The sequence below is a fragment of the Trematomus bernacchii genome, unplaced genomic scaffold (assembly GCF_902827165.1).
Source record: "Trematomus bernacchii unplaced genomic scaffold, fTreBer1.1, whole genome shotgun sequence".
Classification (NCBI taxonomy): domain Eukaryota; kingdom Metazoa; phylum Chordata; class Actinopteri; order Perciformes; family Nototheniidae; genus Trematomus; species Trematomus bernacchii.
In genome coordinates this window covers 2,375,653-2,393,682 of record NW_022988066.1, presented here as the reverse complement: position 1 = coordinate 2,393,682, position 18,030 = coordinate 2,375,653, and the positions used below count along the sequence as shown (strand labels likewise).

Genomic DNA, 18,030 nt, shown 5'->3' with positions numbered 1-18,030 from the left:
TTGTAAGCTACATAGACGATGAGGTCACTTTAAGATGCTGCCTTTGTAACACACACACACACACACACACACACACACACACACACACACACACACACACACACACACACACACACACACACACACACACACACACACACACACACACACACACACACACACACAATTATTGGCAGCATCATAATCAACATCAACAACAACATTGTTTCCATGGTGAAAGGACGGCCTCCTCGCGGTGTTGAACTCAAACTGCAGCACTCCCCGGAGGAGCCCGCGACATACTGATGGAGAGCTGCGTCAAGAAAACCAGAAAAAGCCAGAAAGAGGCCGGAATTTAATCGCCGTCGCTTTCAAAATAAAAGCATTTTAACGCTTTATTTTTAGTGTAACCTTTTTTGCTTTCCATGTGTTACAATTATGTGTAAGTAAACTGTGGCAGGTAAAGGTCGCATTTTAAATAGTTAATTGAAGGTATAAGCCTATTATAGCCAATTTTTGTTTGGTCTGGCACAAGATTAAACATAATCAATGTGGCATTGACCTAAAGGAGAAGTCTGTGGAAGACTCCGTATACCTTATTTGCTATCTCAGACATATTTAACATACATTTTTTTGTAAAATAACCTTAACTATACACATGATATAGTGAATTAAAGCAGCGTTGCATTAGAAATGTCCACATAATAGACTACCCTGCTCAAGATATGCAGTCTCAATGAATCTGACCATTTGCAAGGTCCTAACCGATAGCAAAAAAAAGCCAGAAAGGTAGACGATCAAACGTAACAATGGCCATACATAGCAATTCAGCCCCTACAGAAGAACACTGTGCATTTTAAAAATACAGGCAACCCCCAGGTTCTGTCGTCTGTTCCACAACACGATCAGTGGTTGAACATTGTTCTTGTTTTGGCATTTTGCATTGACGTATATGTTGCAAAAAACATTTAAATGAACATAAGACATGGTGTTTCACTGTTTTTCTTAGTAGTAATACAATTACGCTTCTAATCGAGTTATCTGCATTAATGTATAGCCCATTAGTGTGAAATGTTTGGGCGGAAGTAGTGTTTTCTCATCCTGTGTAATTTGACAGAGGACGGCATTGCTCCATGGTGTTTTTCTGGGAGGAGTGGGACAGCAGCCGTACAGGGAAAGAAAACAGCAATAAGCAACAACCGAGGGCTTCAAACCTGGCTCTGTGGGACTTGGACGGAACCGAATTGCTGGAGTTAATCGGGAATACCTTTCCTAGACCGTCTTTTAGCTCACCGCGTCGGTGCTCACTTTTAATTACCGAGCAGTATTCGGGACTCATGGATAAAAGGAGAGCAGGCGGAGACGACGACATCAAAGGGGCTCCCGGGTCATTAGATAAAGCTATAGCACCGTGCAGACCTGTATTTAACACGCATGAGCCCAGCAGCCTCTCGGAAAAGCAACGAGCTTTGTAACAAGCCAGTTTTTGTAATTGTGTCGAGCCTCCCGGTCGTCTTTTCAGGGGAAGAAAAGACGTACGTACCCGCGCGAGGCTACTCGTAAAAACAACAGTATCTTACTAAAGGCTAATATTCTGTGAACCGACCCCTCCCATGCCAAAGAAGAACCACATTTTCTATAGCCTTAGTTTTGTAGCGTTTTCTTGCTTTCTTCCGATAAGCAAATGCTAGGGCAGCTGCACTTCTGTCTTTTTTCCTTTGTTACTCAGACCAAGACCAGCAGGCAGCTCCAGCTGAGGCAACACTTCACTCAGTTTTGAGCCCTGTATGTTTTTTTATGGGAAACTTTTCTCGTTTTTCTAAGTGCTGAAAGTTGGAGAAGGAAACCCCTTTTTCTAGTGATCCTCCTCCTCCCATCTCTCCCTCCACAATAAGAGCCACATTGTAGGTATGGACGACCAGTCCCGCATGATGTTGGGTCATATTGGACTAAGTGGGCTGTCTCACGAGGATGTGGGTGACCCTGACAACATAAGGAAACATCACAACATGGGTCAGCCGCAGCAGCAGGACATTGGGGAGATCCTGCAGCAGATCATGGTCATCACAGATGAGAGTCTCGATGAGGCCCAGGCCAGGTAATAACATACGGCCTGATAGAAGGCACACTGTGTTTAAGAGTGGGATTTGGGTCTGCACAGGGGGGGATATCATCATCACTGTACCCCCCTCAAGCTGCATGGATTTACACACTTAATACTCACTGTTATACACTGTAATAACAACCCCCACATCCACAGTACTGCTGGAATTTTTGTGCCCCCCTTCTCCAGCTGTGCATCACCACCTTTCACCCCACAGGCCTTATCAACAACACTTAACACAACGCTGAGCCAGCTCTGGCTCCATGGCACCAGTGTTGGAGTTATAACTTCAATATGACATGTTAGAAAATATCAAAATGAAGTACTATGTTTGATACCACAGGGAAATATTGTTATTGATGGCATAACATTTTAGATTTGTGTATATATAGATGAAACACATTTATCAAGAGCAGTAAACGCATCCAGTCCCTGTGTATAAATTCTGCATAAAATGAGTATTAAACCCTATTCAGTATCAATGTGTCAATATTATATTTTTGACAACTTTACTCCATAATAGGGCTTGAAATAACACAGTAACTAATGGGACTTTGTCAAATAAAAACTATTTTGTTCAATATCGAATGCATAACAATCAATTACAAATATATAACTTGTACATATTAGGACATTGTTTTAAATTAAAGTTTAATAGTGGAATACATTTCACATTAGTTGTATTATAGCTTGTCCCAATATTTGTTTTGAAGCTACGAATGACTTTGTCCAACGTTTTTTTTTACGAAGCAGGAATGAAACCGTGATTGCTAATATGCAATACCATAATAATTACATACAGAGTTTTAAAACATGTTGGGGCAAACGCACGACACAATCAGCAAAATCAAATGTTCTTAAACTGGCAAAAAAACTGCTAAGAAGCAGTATATTTCAGAAGATATGTGTGCAGGCAAGAAAGTGACAGAAAGTGTCTTGTCTTGATAGAGTATCAACATTGTATTTCATTATTTATTATTTGTGCCATCCCTATTCTATGTCGTTTGACTTTTTCTAAGTTTCTGCATGATTGTGCTTTCAATCTTCTTGTCTTTCTTCACTGAGGTGAGTAAGTCTATGTGAGTTAGACAACTATGTGCTCAGGCCTGTTTTCAGTCAGACTCCTGAACAGGTCTGGTTGCACACTCACTCATCTGAATCCAGTCTGTTCAGCACTGACTGGCAATGTGTCTGCATGATCTATTGTTGATGGATGTCAGGGCCTGTAACAGAGAGCATATAACCAAAGAACTGTTTGTAATCCACAATCTCTGTCTCTCTGTCTGTCATTTTCCATAAAAGGAAACATGCTTTAAACTGCCACAGAATGAAGCCCGCCCTCTTCAGTGTCCTGTGTGAGATCAAAGAAAGGACAGGTAAGTTGTTCCAATGCTTTATTTATTTTAATATCAGCCAATAAATGCAAACCTTGCATACTGATTAACATTTGAACTCTTTAATTAAGGTAGTCGAGGTAAACCCAACAGATAAAATACATTGTTTTGATCTTCAGGCTTATAGCAGTTTCACCATTTTAGGTCAAATTGAGAATAAAAGGAGTTTGGTGGCTCCGTGAAGTCATGTGGGATCATGGGAGTTGTTGTTTTCCCCGCCATTGGGGTCGATAAAGAACGCTTCTCCGGGTTAAGAATCCTTTCTTTCAGGAGGTTTTCACCATGAACGGTATTATCAGCGACGGTCTTCTCTCCAAAACAAATGGACACGATATAAAAACTGGCCAAAAACAAAGAAAAAATATGTTAAATGAGGTGTTTCTCTAGGTTTGAAACATTTGGAATAATAAAAGTACACCAAATAAATCATCACGTTGAGGAGAAACAATGATGACACGTCTGCGACAGAGAGAAAGGTGTTAGCATATCCCTGCCTTTCTTTATCTACTGCTACCAGTTATTATGAACTGCCACACTTTCTGCCTCTCTTGTGCCCCATTTTCTAAAAGGAATATGCTAAAAAAATAATCCTCTGCTGAATGCTCTCCTGCCAAACCACTGTCACAGGCATAACAAACTGTTTTGACTGCAAGGGAGCAACGGGACTGTCTGATCTGGTTTACTAACACTCGAGATGTGTTCCAGTCGCATAAACTGAATATTAGCAGAATGGTTGTAACAAAGATCTCATACCTAAATATTAGATCTTGACATTCAATCACAGATTACTGATGCAGCAGCAGATTTGAATTAAGGGGAAACCTTCTTAACTTGGAGTGGAGAACTCCTTCACACACACAGAGCAGATAGGAGTGTGAGCTACACAGCAGCCCTCGTTATTTCCTCATTTCATTCACTTAGGTAGAGACGGGAACCCTGAGGTTGGCTGCAGGAGGGATGCAGAGTTTCCAAGGCAACTAGTGTCTCCCTTACTCACTGTCATTCAGATCTTTCACACTCAGCCCAGATATACAGATCTGGTCACAAAGTTGCTTGTTTGTTTATATCACTTCTCTCATCGCAGCTCTTGGCTTTCCGTGTGGCCAACAAGGGCAACCTGATCTGGGTTTATGCATTTCATTCAGTGCCTCGCTTTGTTATGAAATAAAGAACAATGACTGCTTCCCCTGTAAGTCATAGATGATCAAACGATAAGGCTGGTGTTGTTACAGGGATAGATGCTACTATAAACAAGCGCAGGTTCTACAGGCCTACAAGCCTAAATTCAGGGACCAAAGTACGTTTTCCCCCCAAATGAAATGTATGTGGAACAATAGAGAAAATCAAATGTAACGCACCTTAACACAGACTTCCTTAACTCTCACAATTCAATATATACAAAGACCTTAACAGAATAATATTCATAATCATTTCTAAGTTCATCATTCTCTCACCGTCTCTTAGTTCATACACTACAAAATACACGGTCTAATAGATAATCATAACAGTAACAGGCGACAAATTCAAGGTTTACTATTTTTTTAAGGCTCAGCCATTTATTAAAAACAGCCCGGCTTTAGTTTTTGCCAAAAATAGCCCATACAGATGTCGTTTTTGGAGCTATGCAGCACAAAAGCTGTATCAGCCGTTAGCATCTGAAACTACTCATTTAGGATGGATTGATTGTTGGTGTTGGATTTTTTTTTGACCAAATACAAACAATTAAACAAAAGGGGAATATATACTTAATAATATCCCTTTTGTTTCCATTGTTGTTGTTGAGCCTTCACACTGTTGTATCCAAATCCAATATGCTCAATAACTGTTCAAATTCACATTTCTCTGTATGTGGTTGTCTGGACTTCGCAGCAGTCTCCATAGCCTGATTATTGTGGAGGTTTAGGACATAACCAGTCCCCTCTTGCTGCCTCCTTTCCCTGCTGTCAGTGTCTTGTTCTCTTCTTCTCTGTCCCAAGTTAGAACCATTAAAAATAACTCCTCACATGACGGCGACAGTTTAAAACACTCCTGTTCTCTCATCGGATATGCTCCCATCCTCCTCTGGATATATCCTCCCACTTCTCTGTTATCCTAAATGTCTCTTTCCTCCTTAACCTTCCTGTTGTCCAGCGGTCGAATTTGACCTGTCCCTAAATGCTTTCATTTCAGAAAAAAGGTGGTGTTTTAGCGAATTGAGACAAAATAATGTTCTTTGCAAGAAAAATGACTCAATAATGCTTTCATTGAGTTACGGGTGTTACATTGAAATGGACAGCATCTGCGGTCTTCCGATGTACATTTTGTAAAATAATTTTAAAAAATGTGCGTGAATATCAAATCAAATCAAGTTTTATTTATATAGCACATTTAAAAACGATTTTTGGTCGAGCCAAAGTGCTGTACATGTAATAAAAACACTTTACTACAATCACAATAAAAGACAATAATTTTCAACAGAAATACAAAAAACAAAAACACAGGGAAAAGTCAGGAGTCGTGCTCCGCTCTGACTAGAAGGCCAGAGAGAAGAAGTGAGTCTTCAGTGTAGATTTAAAAACCTAGTGTCTGGGCCGACTTCACATGGAGGGGCAGAGTGTTCCAGAGCCTAGGGCCAGTATAGTGTGAAGTCTATTGACCATCAATTACAAAAAGAACAGTTCAACTTGTGGTAATAAGTGGGAATTGAGTTGGCTAAAAATAGCACATATTTTGGTGATGATTTATACTATATTCTTTATAAACAGACAAACTGGGAACACAACATGCCTTCCAAACTCAACTCTATTTTTAACATCCCTATTTTCTGGGATGTTTTTCAGAGGAACAAAATAAGACAGAGGCAAAGTAAGAACACAAACGACAAGAACAAGAGAGGGACAGATTGATGGATGAGTTGGAGGCAGAGGCAGTAATGGTTTTGTTTCATGGATTGGCAGACACTTGATAATCTCCAGACCCCGGAGTCCTGTCAGCCGTCACTACAAACAGATTCTCAGTGGGGGGACAGTTTGCCACCCACAGCCCCGACTGTGCTCTCAAAGCTGGATTTACTCGCTCTGTTCCACGAGGCGTCATGGGCCGCAGCTCATCTCTTTATCCTGTGCACCGAGTGTGAGTCACTGGGTGCTAATCTGGAAGGCTTGCCCAAACTCTAGACTAATTATGAAGTAATTAACAGTAATGGGACCCAGCCCCCTTTTGAGTATAGTGGTTTTTTAGTGTCTTACCCGCTTTAAATCCTTAGTTGCTGATTTATGAGGTACACATACCTACAACTGATGCGGTCTTATCCAATTCCGACCTTGATGAAAGTTTTTTTTTTATTCCGTTAACGTTTAAGCCATTTTAGAGACTTGGAGACTTAATGTTCATGTTGTTGGCTATGATTAGTTTGTATGGTTTACTTTATTGTTAAATTACATGTTGATGATTGGCCTTGTTGTTTCTCACATATAGCTTTCTTCAACCCCTTATTTCCAATTACAAAAACGTTTATCTTTGATTTTCATGTTTTACAGTTTATCTCAGAAAAAGGTAGAAGGGAAAAACATTGACTTATCAAAGATTTTCAAGAAGAAAATAGAAATAAGGGACTTTTGAGACAGGAAACGAGGGGTTAGGATGATGGACATATAAATGAAGGAAGGAGGAAAAAGGGGGATGCAGATGTGGCGAAGCACTTCTCGGCTAACTGGTTGTCTGGTTATTATTTATTTGTCCATACTTCTAAGGAAAAGGTGGATTTTATTTACAGTCTGTGATCTAAAGCCATAGAAAAACACTCATACGGTTCAAGGTTTTTATTTTGTCATACGAACATAGCTACTGTGTAGTTATGACGATGAAAATCTTAGGTGTACATGCAAGTCGAACATGTGTTTGAGTAGTTGGTTTATATTGTTATCTGGTTAAATTGGCACTTCAGTGTGTTAGGGGTGGTATACATACATTTGGATGCAATATTGCAGCCGTATTTCACCTTGTAACCACATTACACTACTGTAACATGGTTTGGGAAATCACTAGTGTGTCTGATAGATTGGCAAAAGTGAAGGCCATCACTGATAGTTAATGTTGATAGGTGTGTGTGTGTGTGTGTGTGTGTCAAATGCTGTTAGCCAGATGCAGAGGCTGTCACCGCCCTCGTTGCGGGATTATGAATGTGATCTCTGGAACTACCTTGTAATTGCCACCTAATTTGCATAGCTGTGCAAATTAACGACCTCTCAAATGAGCCTTAATTTTTCACTGGCTCTTTAGTCGCTCCTTAAGAGCTGGCGTTAATTAACAGCTGTGTGTGTATGCCAAAATGCTTGTGTATGTGTGGCTGTTTTCTCTTTGGGCACGGGGATGCCAAGGAAAGCTGGCATCACTACCATGGCAACAGCTACTGTTTTTTCTTCATGTATAAACCTCCATCCTGGCAGTGGTTTTTGTTGTCTGTGTCTCTGACCCTGGTCTCTTTTCTTACTCCAGTATACAGACACCACTTAAGATTTGATCTCCTCGCAGCCCCCGACCGACACAGCTCTGGCTGTGATTTCTTTATCATACAGTATTTTTACTGTCAGCTCTTCCTGGGCCAGTGGTTTCTCTGAAGCTCTCTGTTTGTGTCTGCTCTGTTTGTGCTGTATTTTTTTGTTATCTAAGAAAATCTAATTCCTTTGAAGGTTATTGCAATGTTTCACTTCTATGTCCACCTTAAGACCATTAGCCGGCTGTTGTTGCACGATATCTAGGAAGAGACTTGGCCAGACAAAGCGTCTCGGACCTCAGATTAAAGAAAATAGGGCCTTTCTGTGTTTTTGGGTCGGCTGTATTTTTATGGAAATAAGAGTTTTGTTTTATAGATATTGAAGAATCTGTATTTAGTGTGGAAATATGTTTGTTCTGGGTCTTATTTTGTGCGAAATATCTCTTTGCTGGCTGTTAGGGGTACCCTAGTTGCACAAAAAACAAACAAAAAAACTACAAGTTGTGAAGAATTGGGAGTTACACAGAAGAATTATGTTAGCTGTGAGGAAAAATGCAAACATTTGACATAAAGAATACAATGCAGTCCAAACAATAATAAACCTCATGTTTGTTGAGCAAAGAAGATGCTATGAAGGAAGAAGATGTTATGTAGATTATCTGCTAAGATATTTAAATGAGCCCCCCTGAAACAAGCTACTAATTGGACTGAATTGTTTGTAAGCAGCTAAAAAGTTTACCTGACTTTCAGCGGGTTATGTGCTCCCGTCTACTGATGTCATGAAGTGTTTCTTGCATATGCTCGAGCAGTGTGCATGTTCTCATAACTGAGCCAGAAATTCTTAACAATTCCGCGTAACATAAGCAGGATATACAAGTTATTGTTCTACTTTTTTGCCCATCTCTTTTCAACCTTTAATGTTCATGCTATTCTCAATGCTAATGTTTACATTTGGTCCACATTTTGACCATACAAAGACTAAACTCTGAATGACTTTAAATAGAAGTTTTTGTGATAGAAATCCCATCACATATTTTGTAACTGTTCCTATTCTTCTTCACAGCCCTGAGCATCCGAGGAGCGCAGGACGAAGACGGTCCGGACCCTCAGATCATGCGCCTGGACAACATGCTGCTGGCAGAGGGGGTGGCGGGTCCAGAGAGGGGCGGGGCCTCTGCAGCGGCGGCGGTGGTTGCCGCGGCAGCCGGAGGGTCGCCCGCCGAAAGCAACGTAGAACACAGCGAGTACAAAGAGAAGCTCGCTCAGATACGACGGATGTACCACGCCGAGCTGGAGAAATACCAACAGGTAGACATTATGATAATAAAACATTGCTTGTCCTTATATTTTTCTGTCAAAGATGTCAAGATATGAAACTTCACTCGTCATAGATTTGTAATTTTAATGTCAGATAAACACATGACTGAGCCTTTAAGAACCTTTTTCTGGCCACCAGTGTTATCCAAAGTAAACTCAAGTTTAAGCTTAACTGGATCTGATAGTGAAATTGACATCCAATGTTTGAGTTGGTTTGAGTTCTTCCTTTTTCCCTCCCTCAACTCAATACCTGACCTACTCACCCCTCCTCCCACACAGGCATGCAATGAATTCACTGACCACGTGATGAACCTGCTGAGGGAGCAGTCCCGCACGCGGCCCATCTCACCCAAAGAGATCGAGCGAATGGTGGGAATAATTCACCGCAAGTTCAGCACCATCCAGATGCAGTTGAAGCAGAGCACATGTGAAGCCGTCATGATCCTACGCTCCAGGTTCCTGGATGCCAGGTCCGTTTTGCACACTTAGTTTCCCGCCTCTTCCTAACTTCAGTCTTTCAGTGTTAAAGTGTACTTACTTATTGCGCTGAAGGTTCATTTTTGAAATCTCCCTTTTCTGCCAGACGGAAACGAAGAAACTTCAGCAAGCAGGCGGCAGAGGTTTTGAATACATATTTTTACTCCCATCTGGCAAACCCGTACCCCAGTGAGGAGGCCAAAGAGGACCTGGCCAGGAAGTGCTCCATCACCGTATCTCAGGTCAGGACGACACATACACTGACTGTTTAGTACTCCGAGTAATGTTGGGTTGATTTATGATCCATGGTTTGGATTTATGCAAATCAAATGATTTGCTTCTGGCAAATTAAAGAGCAGCCTACATCAGCAACCTGTGCTGATCGCAATGCGGCTCAAAATCCAACTTGCAACCTTAGTAATCAGCAATATGATGAGGCTATTAACACACAGTAATGATTGAACAAACTCACAGAGCCACTAGTGACCGGAGGCCATGCTCAATTCAGTGCTGAGCCAGCCAGCAAAATGTATTTCAAATTGATGCTCAAAATTGTTAGCAAAAGAGAGATGTTGTTTGTGTTTACTAGAAACGTAATGTGTTTTTCGTTATGAAAATATTTTGGCAACAGGCCTAACCCTAACTTGGACATGGTTTAGTTAAAATAAGCTAGCAGGATTTCCTGGCTTGCTTCTGACTTTGTATTTTCCTCTTCAGGTGGCCAACTGGTTTGGAAACAAGAGGATTCGGTATAAGAGGAATGTTGCAAAGCTGCAGGAGGAAGCTAACCGGTATGCTGTGAAGACAGCTGTGGACGCAACCAGTGTTTCTTCACAGGCAAGCCTAGCCAACTCCCCGGGAACACCAAACTCAGGTACAGGACCCTCCTGCTTCGACATAAGTCCTCTTTTCATCATTTGACCAAAACAAAGATAACTTTAAAGATAACTTAATGTATCCATTATAATCTTACACATACAAATGGTGATGAAATAACTTTTCGGAAAGTTTAAGAAATCGCACGTGGGAATTATGACCACATTTTAATTTCCTCAGTGATGATTTGTTTTTAAAACAAATAGCAATCTATCCGATTTCTTCCAGGATTGAAATGTTTTCAAACATAATACGTATCATTATACGTATTGCATAATCGTTGCAAAAACACTCCCGCGATCAGTATTTCCGTAGCCTACATTCACAACATGGAGCTAAAGGCTAACGCTAACTCAGTGAAACAAACAATTAAGAAAGTTCCTAAAGTTTAAACACAAATTCAGGGCAAAAAACACTTTGCATAACAACCAGCACCTTGTGTGTTCTGCGGTGTCAAATGAAAGTGTCCATCCCCTGTAGTAACACACTGACATTAGTACTTCATACAACCCTACGTCAGACACTGGAGTCAGTCTGCAGACTCATTGGGTTTAACAATGAAATGTGTCCTTGGCCATGACCTCTGAATGTCAATTGGGTGACTGAAAGGAGTTCCTCCTGTGTGTGCCGACAGGAGGATACCCAGCCCCGTGTTACACTCCTGACGGGAGGTTATGAGGACCTGCCTGGTCATACTCTCCTCCCTCTTCTCCGTTTCCATGTGAGTAGCTATGGTTACACACTGTTGCTATAGTAACACACTCTCCTACTGAGTAGTCATGGTAACAGCCTTTCCCTGTGTTAGCATGCGGTTTGGTGTGACAGGTTTTGTAGATGCTATTGATGTAGTTCCCTTACATATGCTGCAGTGCATCACTAACTAAGTCTCAACGCTAAGTGGTTGCAGAGCAATAAGGGCAACATTCACACTAACAAGTGATGCTGCTAAAAGGGAAAGCATTGACTATGCTCCTCTTTTACCTGAGTTCAGTTAGGAAATTGGCAAAAGTAAAAAAAAAAACACAAAACATTTTAAGAGCAGCTACTGGGCTGTTAACATAATTTGTGAAGAACCAAAGTGTAAATTAATCTAAACCACCAAAATCCCACCTCAAGACCCCCTAACTTTGCAGGGAATTTCCAGTAGCTGTGTTGTGAATGGAAGCACTAACTTTCAGGGACAGGCACATAAAATGTCAGTTTGGCAAAAGACCCTTTGTGCAGAGCTAGCCAACCAATCACAAGACCCCGCTGAAGTGAACTGAATGAATCCGTGCCAGTTTATAGTTTGTGACTGAGCTGAAACTGGATGTGACTTCGGGTCTGGTAGGCGGGGAAAAAGGACAACATAAGTGCGCCTGCTCTACGGCCCAATGGATGTGGAGGAACGCTGGAAGATCGGCTTGTTTTTTCTTGAGAGTCAGGCTTTTGGCTTCACACGCCTCTGTACCCAGTTCTCTTTGAACATCCATGATACACGTCGTACACCCAGCGCTGCCCCATCTTCGTATGATGCGTTTCATGGCAGTTGGTATCCATACGAGTGGCATTACTGCTAAATGTTGACCTGTCCCATGGCCCATCTATGCAGGAACTGCCACAGCTTGTATGAAAAAGCTCAAGATGTAAATGTTCTGAAATGTAGCGCATGTGTGGAGTTCACAAAGGTATATATCCACAGGGTGAGTGGATCTGAGGCTGTGTTCGTTCCTCTTCCAGCTAACATCCTGTAAACCCACTGTGATTCTGTTCCTTCAGGCTGATGATGGCGGTTATCTTCCTCCCATCTCTCCCCCACCAAGAGTGCGAGCACTACGTCACCTCCAGCTGATGCTCCACCCTCCCCCCCACCCTGCTCCTCAGACTAATACAACCCTAGACTGTAGGCTAACCTCCAGCCACACAACAAACAGAGCTTTACCAAAACTCTGCAACTTTTCTCTTTTGTTTTGCTTTGTGATGCCGAGTCTTTCTAACATCTTTTATTTTAACCCCTTCACTTGACAAATGTGTTAACACCTTTATATTTTTCTTTTTACTATTACTCACACAATGTTTCCATTGTTTTTTTTTTTCAAAAAAGAAAAGTAAATAATGAAAATAATCTCTTTTTTTTTTAAATGTAGTGCTTCACCTGCAGTGAGACCTTCACTGTATGAAGGTTTAGGGCCTGTATGCGGCCTTGGATCAGATGTGGGTTTGTTATTTTATTTCAGAAAGTTAAAATAGGAAAAAAAAAAAAGAAGAAAAAAAAGCATGTGGTTATTTTTAGATGTTAAACTACGATTTTATTTTGTATTTTTTCTTTGAAGTTTTTTAAGAAAAATGTTGTCACTGAGAAAAATGCATTGAGAGAATACAACAAAAAACATCTAGATGGCAGAAATGACCAAAAATAAAAACATTGTCACTTATTAAATTTTTCTTTGCTTCAGACAAAAAACTGGTTTGAGTTTGTTTTAATTCATACAAATGTTAATACAATATATATATTTTGTATCTTCCATGCTTTTGAAGAAACCTAAACCAAAGAGGCTTTAAGGAGGACTGACCCCGGTTCAGTTTTAGATCATACTGTACCAATGAGATCATGTGGGTTTTTGTTCATTTGTGCCCTCTAGTGTTGAATAGTGGAACTGCAAATAATCTAATTCTTGATATTTTGACAAGTTTTCCTGCCAATTTCTTTCTCTTACTTGCTAATCTTTAATTGTGAATAAACAGAAACAGGCTTTTTGTCTAAATATATTGGTCATTTATCAGCTGAGGGAGCTGCTGAGGTGCACAAAACGTGTGGGAGTATCTGATATCAATTGTAGTTATTTGATAGAATGCAAGATAGGATACATGTTCTACTAGCCTATTTACTTAGTTAAAACTACACTACAAATCATTACATTAACAGATTTCATTACACGTGTGACCCATTTACCCATTTATTCCGACATCCTTATTTTTCACATTTGTATGAGATTATTGTTACAAACTATGAAGTTACAGGGATCGTGCTCTCTTCAGTTATTTTTGATGTATTTTTTGTGTTTAAGTTCACTTCATATTTGATGATGTTTTAAAGCATTATTTATGAATATACGCCAGGTTACTCGGTAACATACCAAATTCAAAAACACATTACAACAACACTTTAGGAGTCTTTTGAATCTTCATTCACCAGCCACTTTGACCTTTTGTTACAGCAAGTAAAGAGCCACATATAGCTTCATATTCATTAAGAAGCATGCATACAAATAATGAAAGATAAAAGTAGAAATGACACAATTTACAAAATACACATCCAGTACCAGTAACAGTTTGTAAATATGTAGCAGCCATTTGATTGAGTATTAAAGGTTGAAGTATATGTTCACTGGTCAATACCATGCAGACATGGAACAAACTTCTTGGAAAGCAGGGCAGTACTCTGAAGACTCTCCAGGCACTTTAGTTTAACACACTTACAAAGTATTGAAGGTTCAAGCTTGGTACTATTGACCAGTACATGTCCTACAACTTCTGTTCCTATTCTATCAAGGGAGCTATTTGTTAGCAAATCCCTCTGTAACAGCATATCAATCTAAATGTAGACCGACGTTGCAATTTTGAATGAAAAAAACAAACAAATGAAAACTGCACACAACAAGCTCTTCCTACGTGACTAACACGTGTGGACAATGTTTGAATAGGAGAAGGGGTGAATGGTAAGTTAGGGGTTAAAGGTTGAAAGTGATTGTATGAAAAAGAGACAGAGGCACAGAGAGATAGATTTGTCCCTGGAGACTGTTCATCATGGATTCATCACCCGGGGTTCTGATCCTGTGCTCTCTCTTATGTTCAGGTAATTCATCAGACTTACATTGAACACAATTATCATTTTTCCTTTTTTTAATCTGCATGACGTCAGTAGAGATGTACATTTTATTTCTGTAATTGAGTGTCACACAAACTGCTGCTCACAAACTAATAAAAGTATAAAATCATCATTATTGTCTTTTTCCGAGCAGTTTGAATCCTAGAGATACTCAGACCTCACTGATAGCTGTTTTCATTTGAGCTCCTTCCTGCTTAAAGAAATAGGCCCTATGAAATAGTGTTTTTGTTGATTATCCAGAGTTTGGGGTCTTTCTGGAAAGGCATTGCTGGCGATTATTTTAAAATCTTATTAGTTCATAATGCGAGCACTGCCAGAAACAATTTGACATCTCAACAACTGAGCAAATCAAACCAAAACAACCTTCATGGCATTCCATTTTTGTTCTAATTATGAGAAAGTAACACTTAAATATTAATATACAATTTAAAGCAAAGGGAAACTACATTTTCCTCGACAACACAATGTCTTTGAGAGAATTTAGTTTTATTTCTGCAGCTCTATGTTTTTTGCTTTGTTATCAAAAGCACTCCTGTCAGACTGTGTATTTGCTCAGCATGTTTGCTTTTGGGTGGTTTGTGTTTACACTGTATTTAACCAGACAGACTAGTCTAAAGGTTCACAGAACTGCTGTGTGTGTGTGTGTGTGTGTGTGTGTGTGTGTGTGTGTGTGTGTGTGTGTGTGTGTGTGTGTGTGTGTGTGTGTGTGTGTGTGTGTGTGTGTGTGTGTGTGTGTGTGTGTGTGTGTGTGTGTGTGTGTGTGTGTGTGTGTGAGTGATCACCTGTGACCACCTGTGACAGTATATCTCTGTGCAGTGTCTGCTCAGGCTCCCGTGGTCTCCGTGGAGCCCCGCGCTGCCACGGTGCGCCAAGGGGAGTCTGCCAGCTTCAGATGCCAGGTGGGGAGCGGGGCCCCTCCAGTCCAACTGCAGTGGAAGAGAGCCAATAACCAAGCGTTACCAGGTCAGGAGAAATAACATGTACGTATTGTGCAAACCAAATTTACAATCTGCGGAGTTCCACTGAATTCGACGTTTTTCTTTCAGACAACGCTAAGATTGGTCCTGATGGCTCTGTGTTGACGATTGCTAAGGCCCGGCCTGAGAACAAGGGCCAGTACCGCTGCATGGCATCAAACTCTGCGGGCCGCAGCACCGCCGTGGCTGTGCTCAACGTCAAATGTGAGCTTTTTTAACTGTTAAGTTCATCATGAAACTCTAATGTTCAGGTTCACTCTCACAGTGTTCTTCAACAGGTAGCTGTTTTGGCCAATTATGAGACAATGGACATACAGAAGGTGCTGACTCGTGCATAGGAGCAAGACAAACAGATTGAGCTTTTTGTTGTATTTGTGCCTCTTTGTAGTCATTTTGTGTCTTTCTTTAATAGTTAGAGTCTCTTTGTTCTCATTTTGCATCTGTCCCCGGTCAGTACCAGTTCCTATAGGTGACATATTGAAGGTAAAAAGGCCAGGTGGGCTCCTGACACTTTGGGACCCTGGGCCTGCGCTTGGTAGGTCCAATTAGTAATCCAATCATGGCGCTGAGCACCAAACGACATGCAGACACTCTTATCGAATATAGCTGTTTTTAGCTCAGTGAATATATCAGACCAAAATCAAAGCTTAATGTCAATACTGGACACATCTCTCTCTGGCAGATGCTCCTAAAGTGCAGCTGACCCAGGCCGGGCCCCTGCAGGTCAGGATGGGTGAACCTGTGTCAGTGGATTGTCGTGCCACCGGCAGGCCCCGCCCCACCACCACCTGGAAACGCCAGGGCTCCACCCTGCAGCTGGTTACCAAGGAGGCAAATTATGTCAACACCATACAGGTGAAATATGAAGTTATACTTTCATTTATTTCCACATTTTAACATTACAAATTGACTATAATGATGTGTTTTTTCTCAGTGGCCTGTAGTGCATCCAGAGGACTCAGGAGTTTATATTTGCCAGGCTGAAAACAGTGAGGGGGTGGCGGAGGTCAAAATTAATATCGTTGTTCAGGGGCAGCCGGGGGCTCCAGTGGCTTCAGTGGGCGCCACAGAGATGACGGTGGTGGATGGACACACGATCACAATGTCGTGTCAGGCCAGCGGTAAGATGTTCATACAGTACTTGTGTTTCAATATCTCTCAGTGCTGCTCTCACTTCCTTTTTCCCTTTATCCTCTCTTCCTCTTCCTCTTTTCAGGTTCCCCGCTTCCTGTCATCACCTGGTCCAAGCTGCGAGCACCGTTGCCCTGGAAACACACAGTGTCTGGTGGAGTTTTGACGCTCAACGGCGTGGGGCGCCAGGATTCAGGGCAATACATCTGCAATGCCACCAACATACATGGCTACAGCGAGGCGTACACGCAGATGGAGGTGGAGAGTGAGTGGCCAGCGTAGATGATCAACACATGCAGGTTGTCGCTGCTCATGGTTACAGTGAAAGTCTTCTCCTTCGTGCAGGTCCTCCGTACGCCACCAGCCTGCCCGACCAGGTGAGGCTGCAGCCCGGAGACGCCCTGAGCCTGCAGTGCCTCGCCCTCGGCACGCATCCCATTCAGATTGAGTGGAGCCGGGGGGGCAGGGTGAGTCTGCCTCCGGGATCAGAGTCCACCAAGGATGGGAGTCTGCGGATAGCCCACGTTAAACTGAGCGACGCCGGAACGTACAAATGCGTGGCCACCAACCACATCGGCTCCAGTGAGGCGCTGGCCAGAGTCATCATAAGAGGTGAGCTAGGGTTTGGGTTGAGGATTTAAAAAAAAACTGATTTGACCTTTGCCTCTTTACTTAACACTCTAATCTTGTTTCGTTAACCTTTTGTTCTTTCTTTTTAACAGCTTAATCCATTGTGGTTCCATCTGATTGAGAAACTATGCAGCGCACACAATCTCTGCAAACCGGGATTATTGACTTCAAGACGGTCAACACTGCAAAAACTGGGAGAATTATATAATAGATTTATATATTTTGACTTGAAATATATCAATGCTGTTTAACCTCTAGGTTTAATTGTGCATATGGGGTTAGGTTTGTACTTTTATAGAAAACTCATACTGTTGCCATTGTTGCTCCTGTCTCATTTCTCCCTTGCGAAAGCTTTTCTCTGACGTCCTCCAGAATGTGTGTGGGAGTTTCTTCGGCTGGAATGCCTCTGCACCCCCTCTGCCTCCCTTTATGTCATTGGATAAGTCGACACTGTTGCACTTCCAAAATTGAAAGAAGGTCACAATGAAGCACCGGATCTAAAGACCTTATTATGCTGTTAAATATCAAAACAATAAAGACCAATTCATTTCAATGAAAAATAAGGTTGTCATGAAAATGTCTTACAGAAGTATTGAAGTGTATCGAGATGAGAGACTTTGCAAAGATCTTTTAGAAGAGAAGGTGAGTCAGAGAAGTGGGAGTATTGTACTTTTCCTCTTGCCTAAAGGACTGATAGAGCAGGGGAGGGTCTTTTTTTTAATGCCAAATGTGGGTTTTATTTCAAAAGGGTTAACAATGAGACAGTAAATGATTAAATGGAACGATAAACCTTCAAAATACAG

General features: G+C 41.4%; 2 protein-coding genes across 4 annotated transcripts; both read left to right on the top strand.

The window, feature by feature from the left end:
• The first annotated feature begins 1,093 nt into the window (after positions 1 to 1,093).
• Positions 1,094 to 13,585, top strand: LOC117474680 (pre-B-cell leukemia transcription factor 1-like). Of its 2 annotated transcripts, XM_034120652.1 has the most exons (8): positions 1,094 to 2,077; positions 3,386 to 3,459; positions 9,015 to 9,259; positions 9,548 to 9,738; positions 9,852 to 9,987; positions 10,463 to 10,619; positions 11,256 to 11,342; positions 12,380 to 13,585. In XM_034120652.1, the coding sequence occupies exons 1-7, from the start codon at positions 1,890 to 1,892 to the stop codon at positions 11,297 to 11,299; spliced, it is 1,035 nt and encodes a 344-aa protein (XP_033976543.1). In that variant the 5' UTR covers positions 1,094 to 1,889; the 3' UTR covers positions 11,300 to 11,342; positions 12,380 to 13,585. The 2 variants fall into 2 exon arrangements, with proteins under 2 accessions (XP_033976543.1, XP_033976544.1); XM_034120653.1 differs by lacking the exon at positions 11,256 to 11,342.
• Positions 13,586 to 14,211: 626 nt separating this feature from the next.
• On the top strand, positions 14,212 to 17,790 carry LOC117474679 (basement membrane-specific heparan sulfate proteoglycan core protein-like). 2 transcript variants are annotated; one of them, XM_034120650.1, is made up of 8 exons: positions 14,212 to 14,456; positions 15,291 to 15,452; positions 15,536 to 15,670; positions 16,149 to 16,321; positions 16,401 to 16,587; positions 16,683 to 16,862; positions 16,943 to 17,209; positions 17,320 to 17,790. In XM_034120650.1, exons 1-8 carry the CDS (start codon positions 14,408 to 14,410, stop codon positions 17,322 to 17,324), a joined length of 1,158 nt encoding a protein of 385 aa, XP_033976541.1. In that variant the 5' UTR covers positions 14,212 to 14,407; the 3' UTR covers positions 17,325 to 17,790. The 2 variants fall into 2 exon arrangements, with proteins under 2 accessions (XP_033976541.1, XP_033976542.1); XM_034120651.1 differs by having other exon boundaries at positions 14,213 to 14,456; positions 15,306 to 15,452.
• Positions 17,791 to 18,030: the final 240 nt, after the last annotated feature.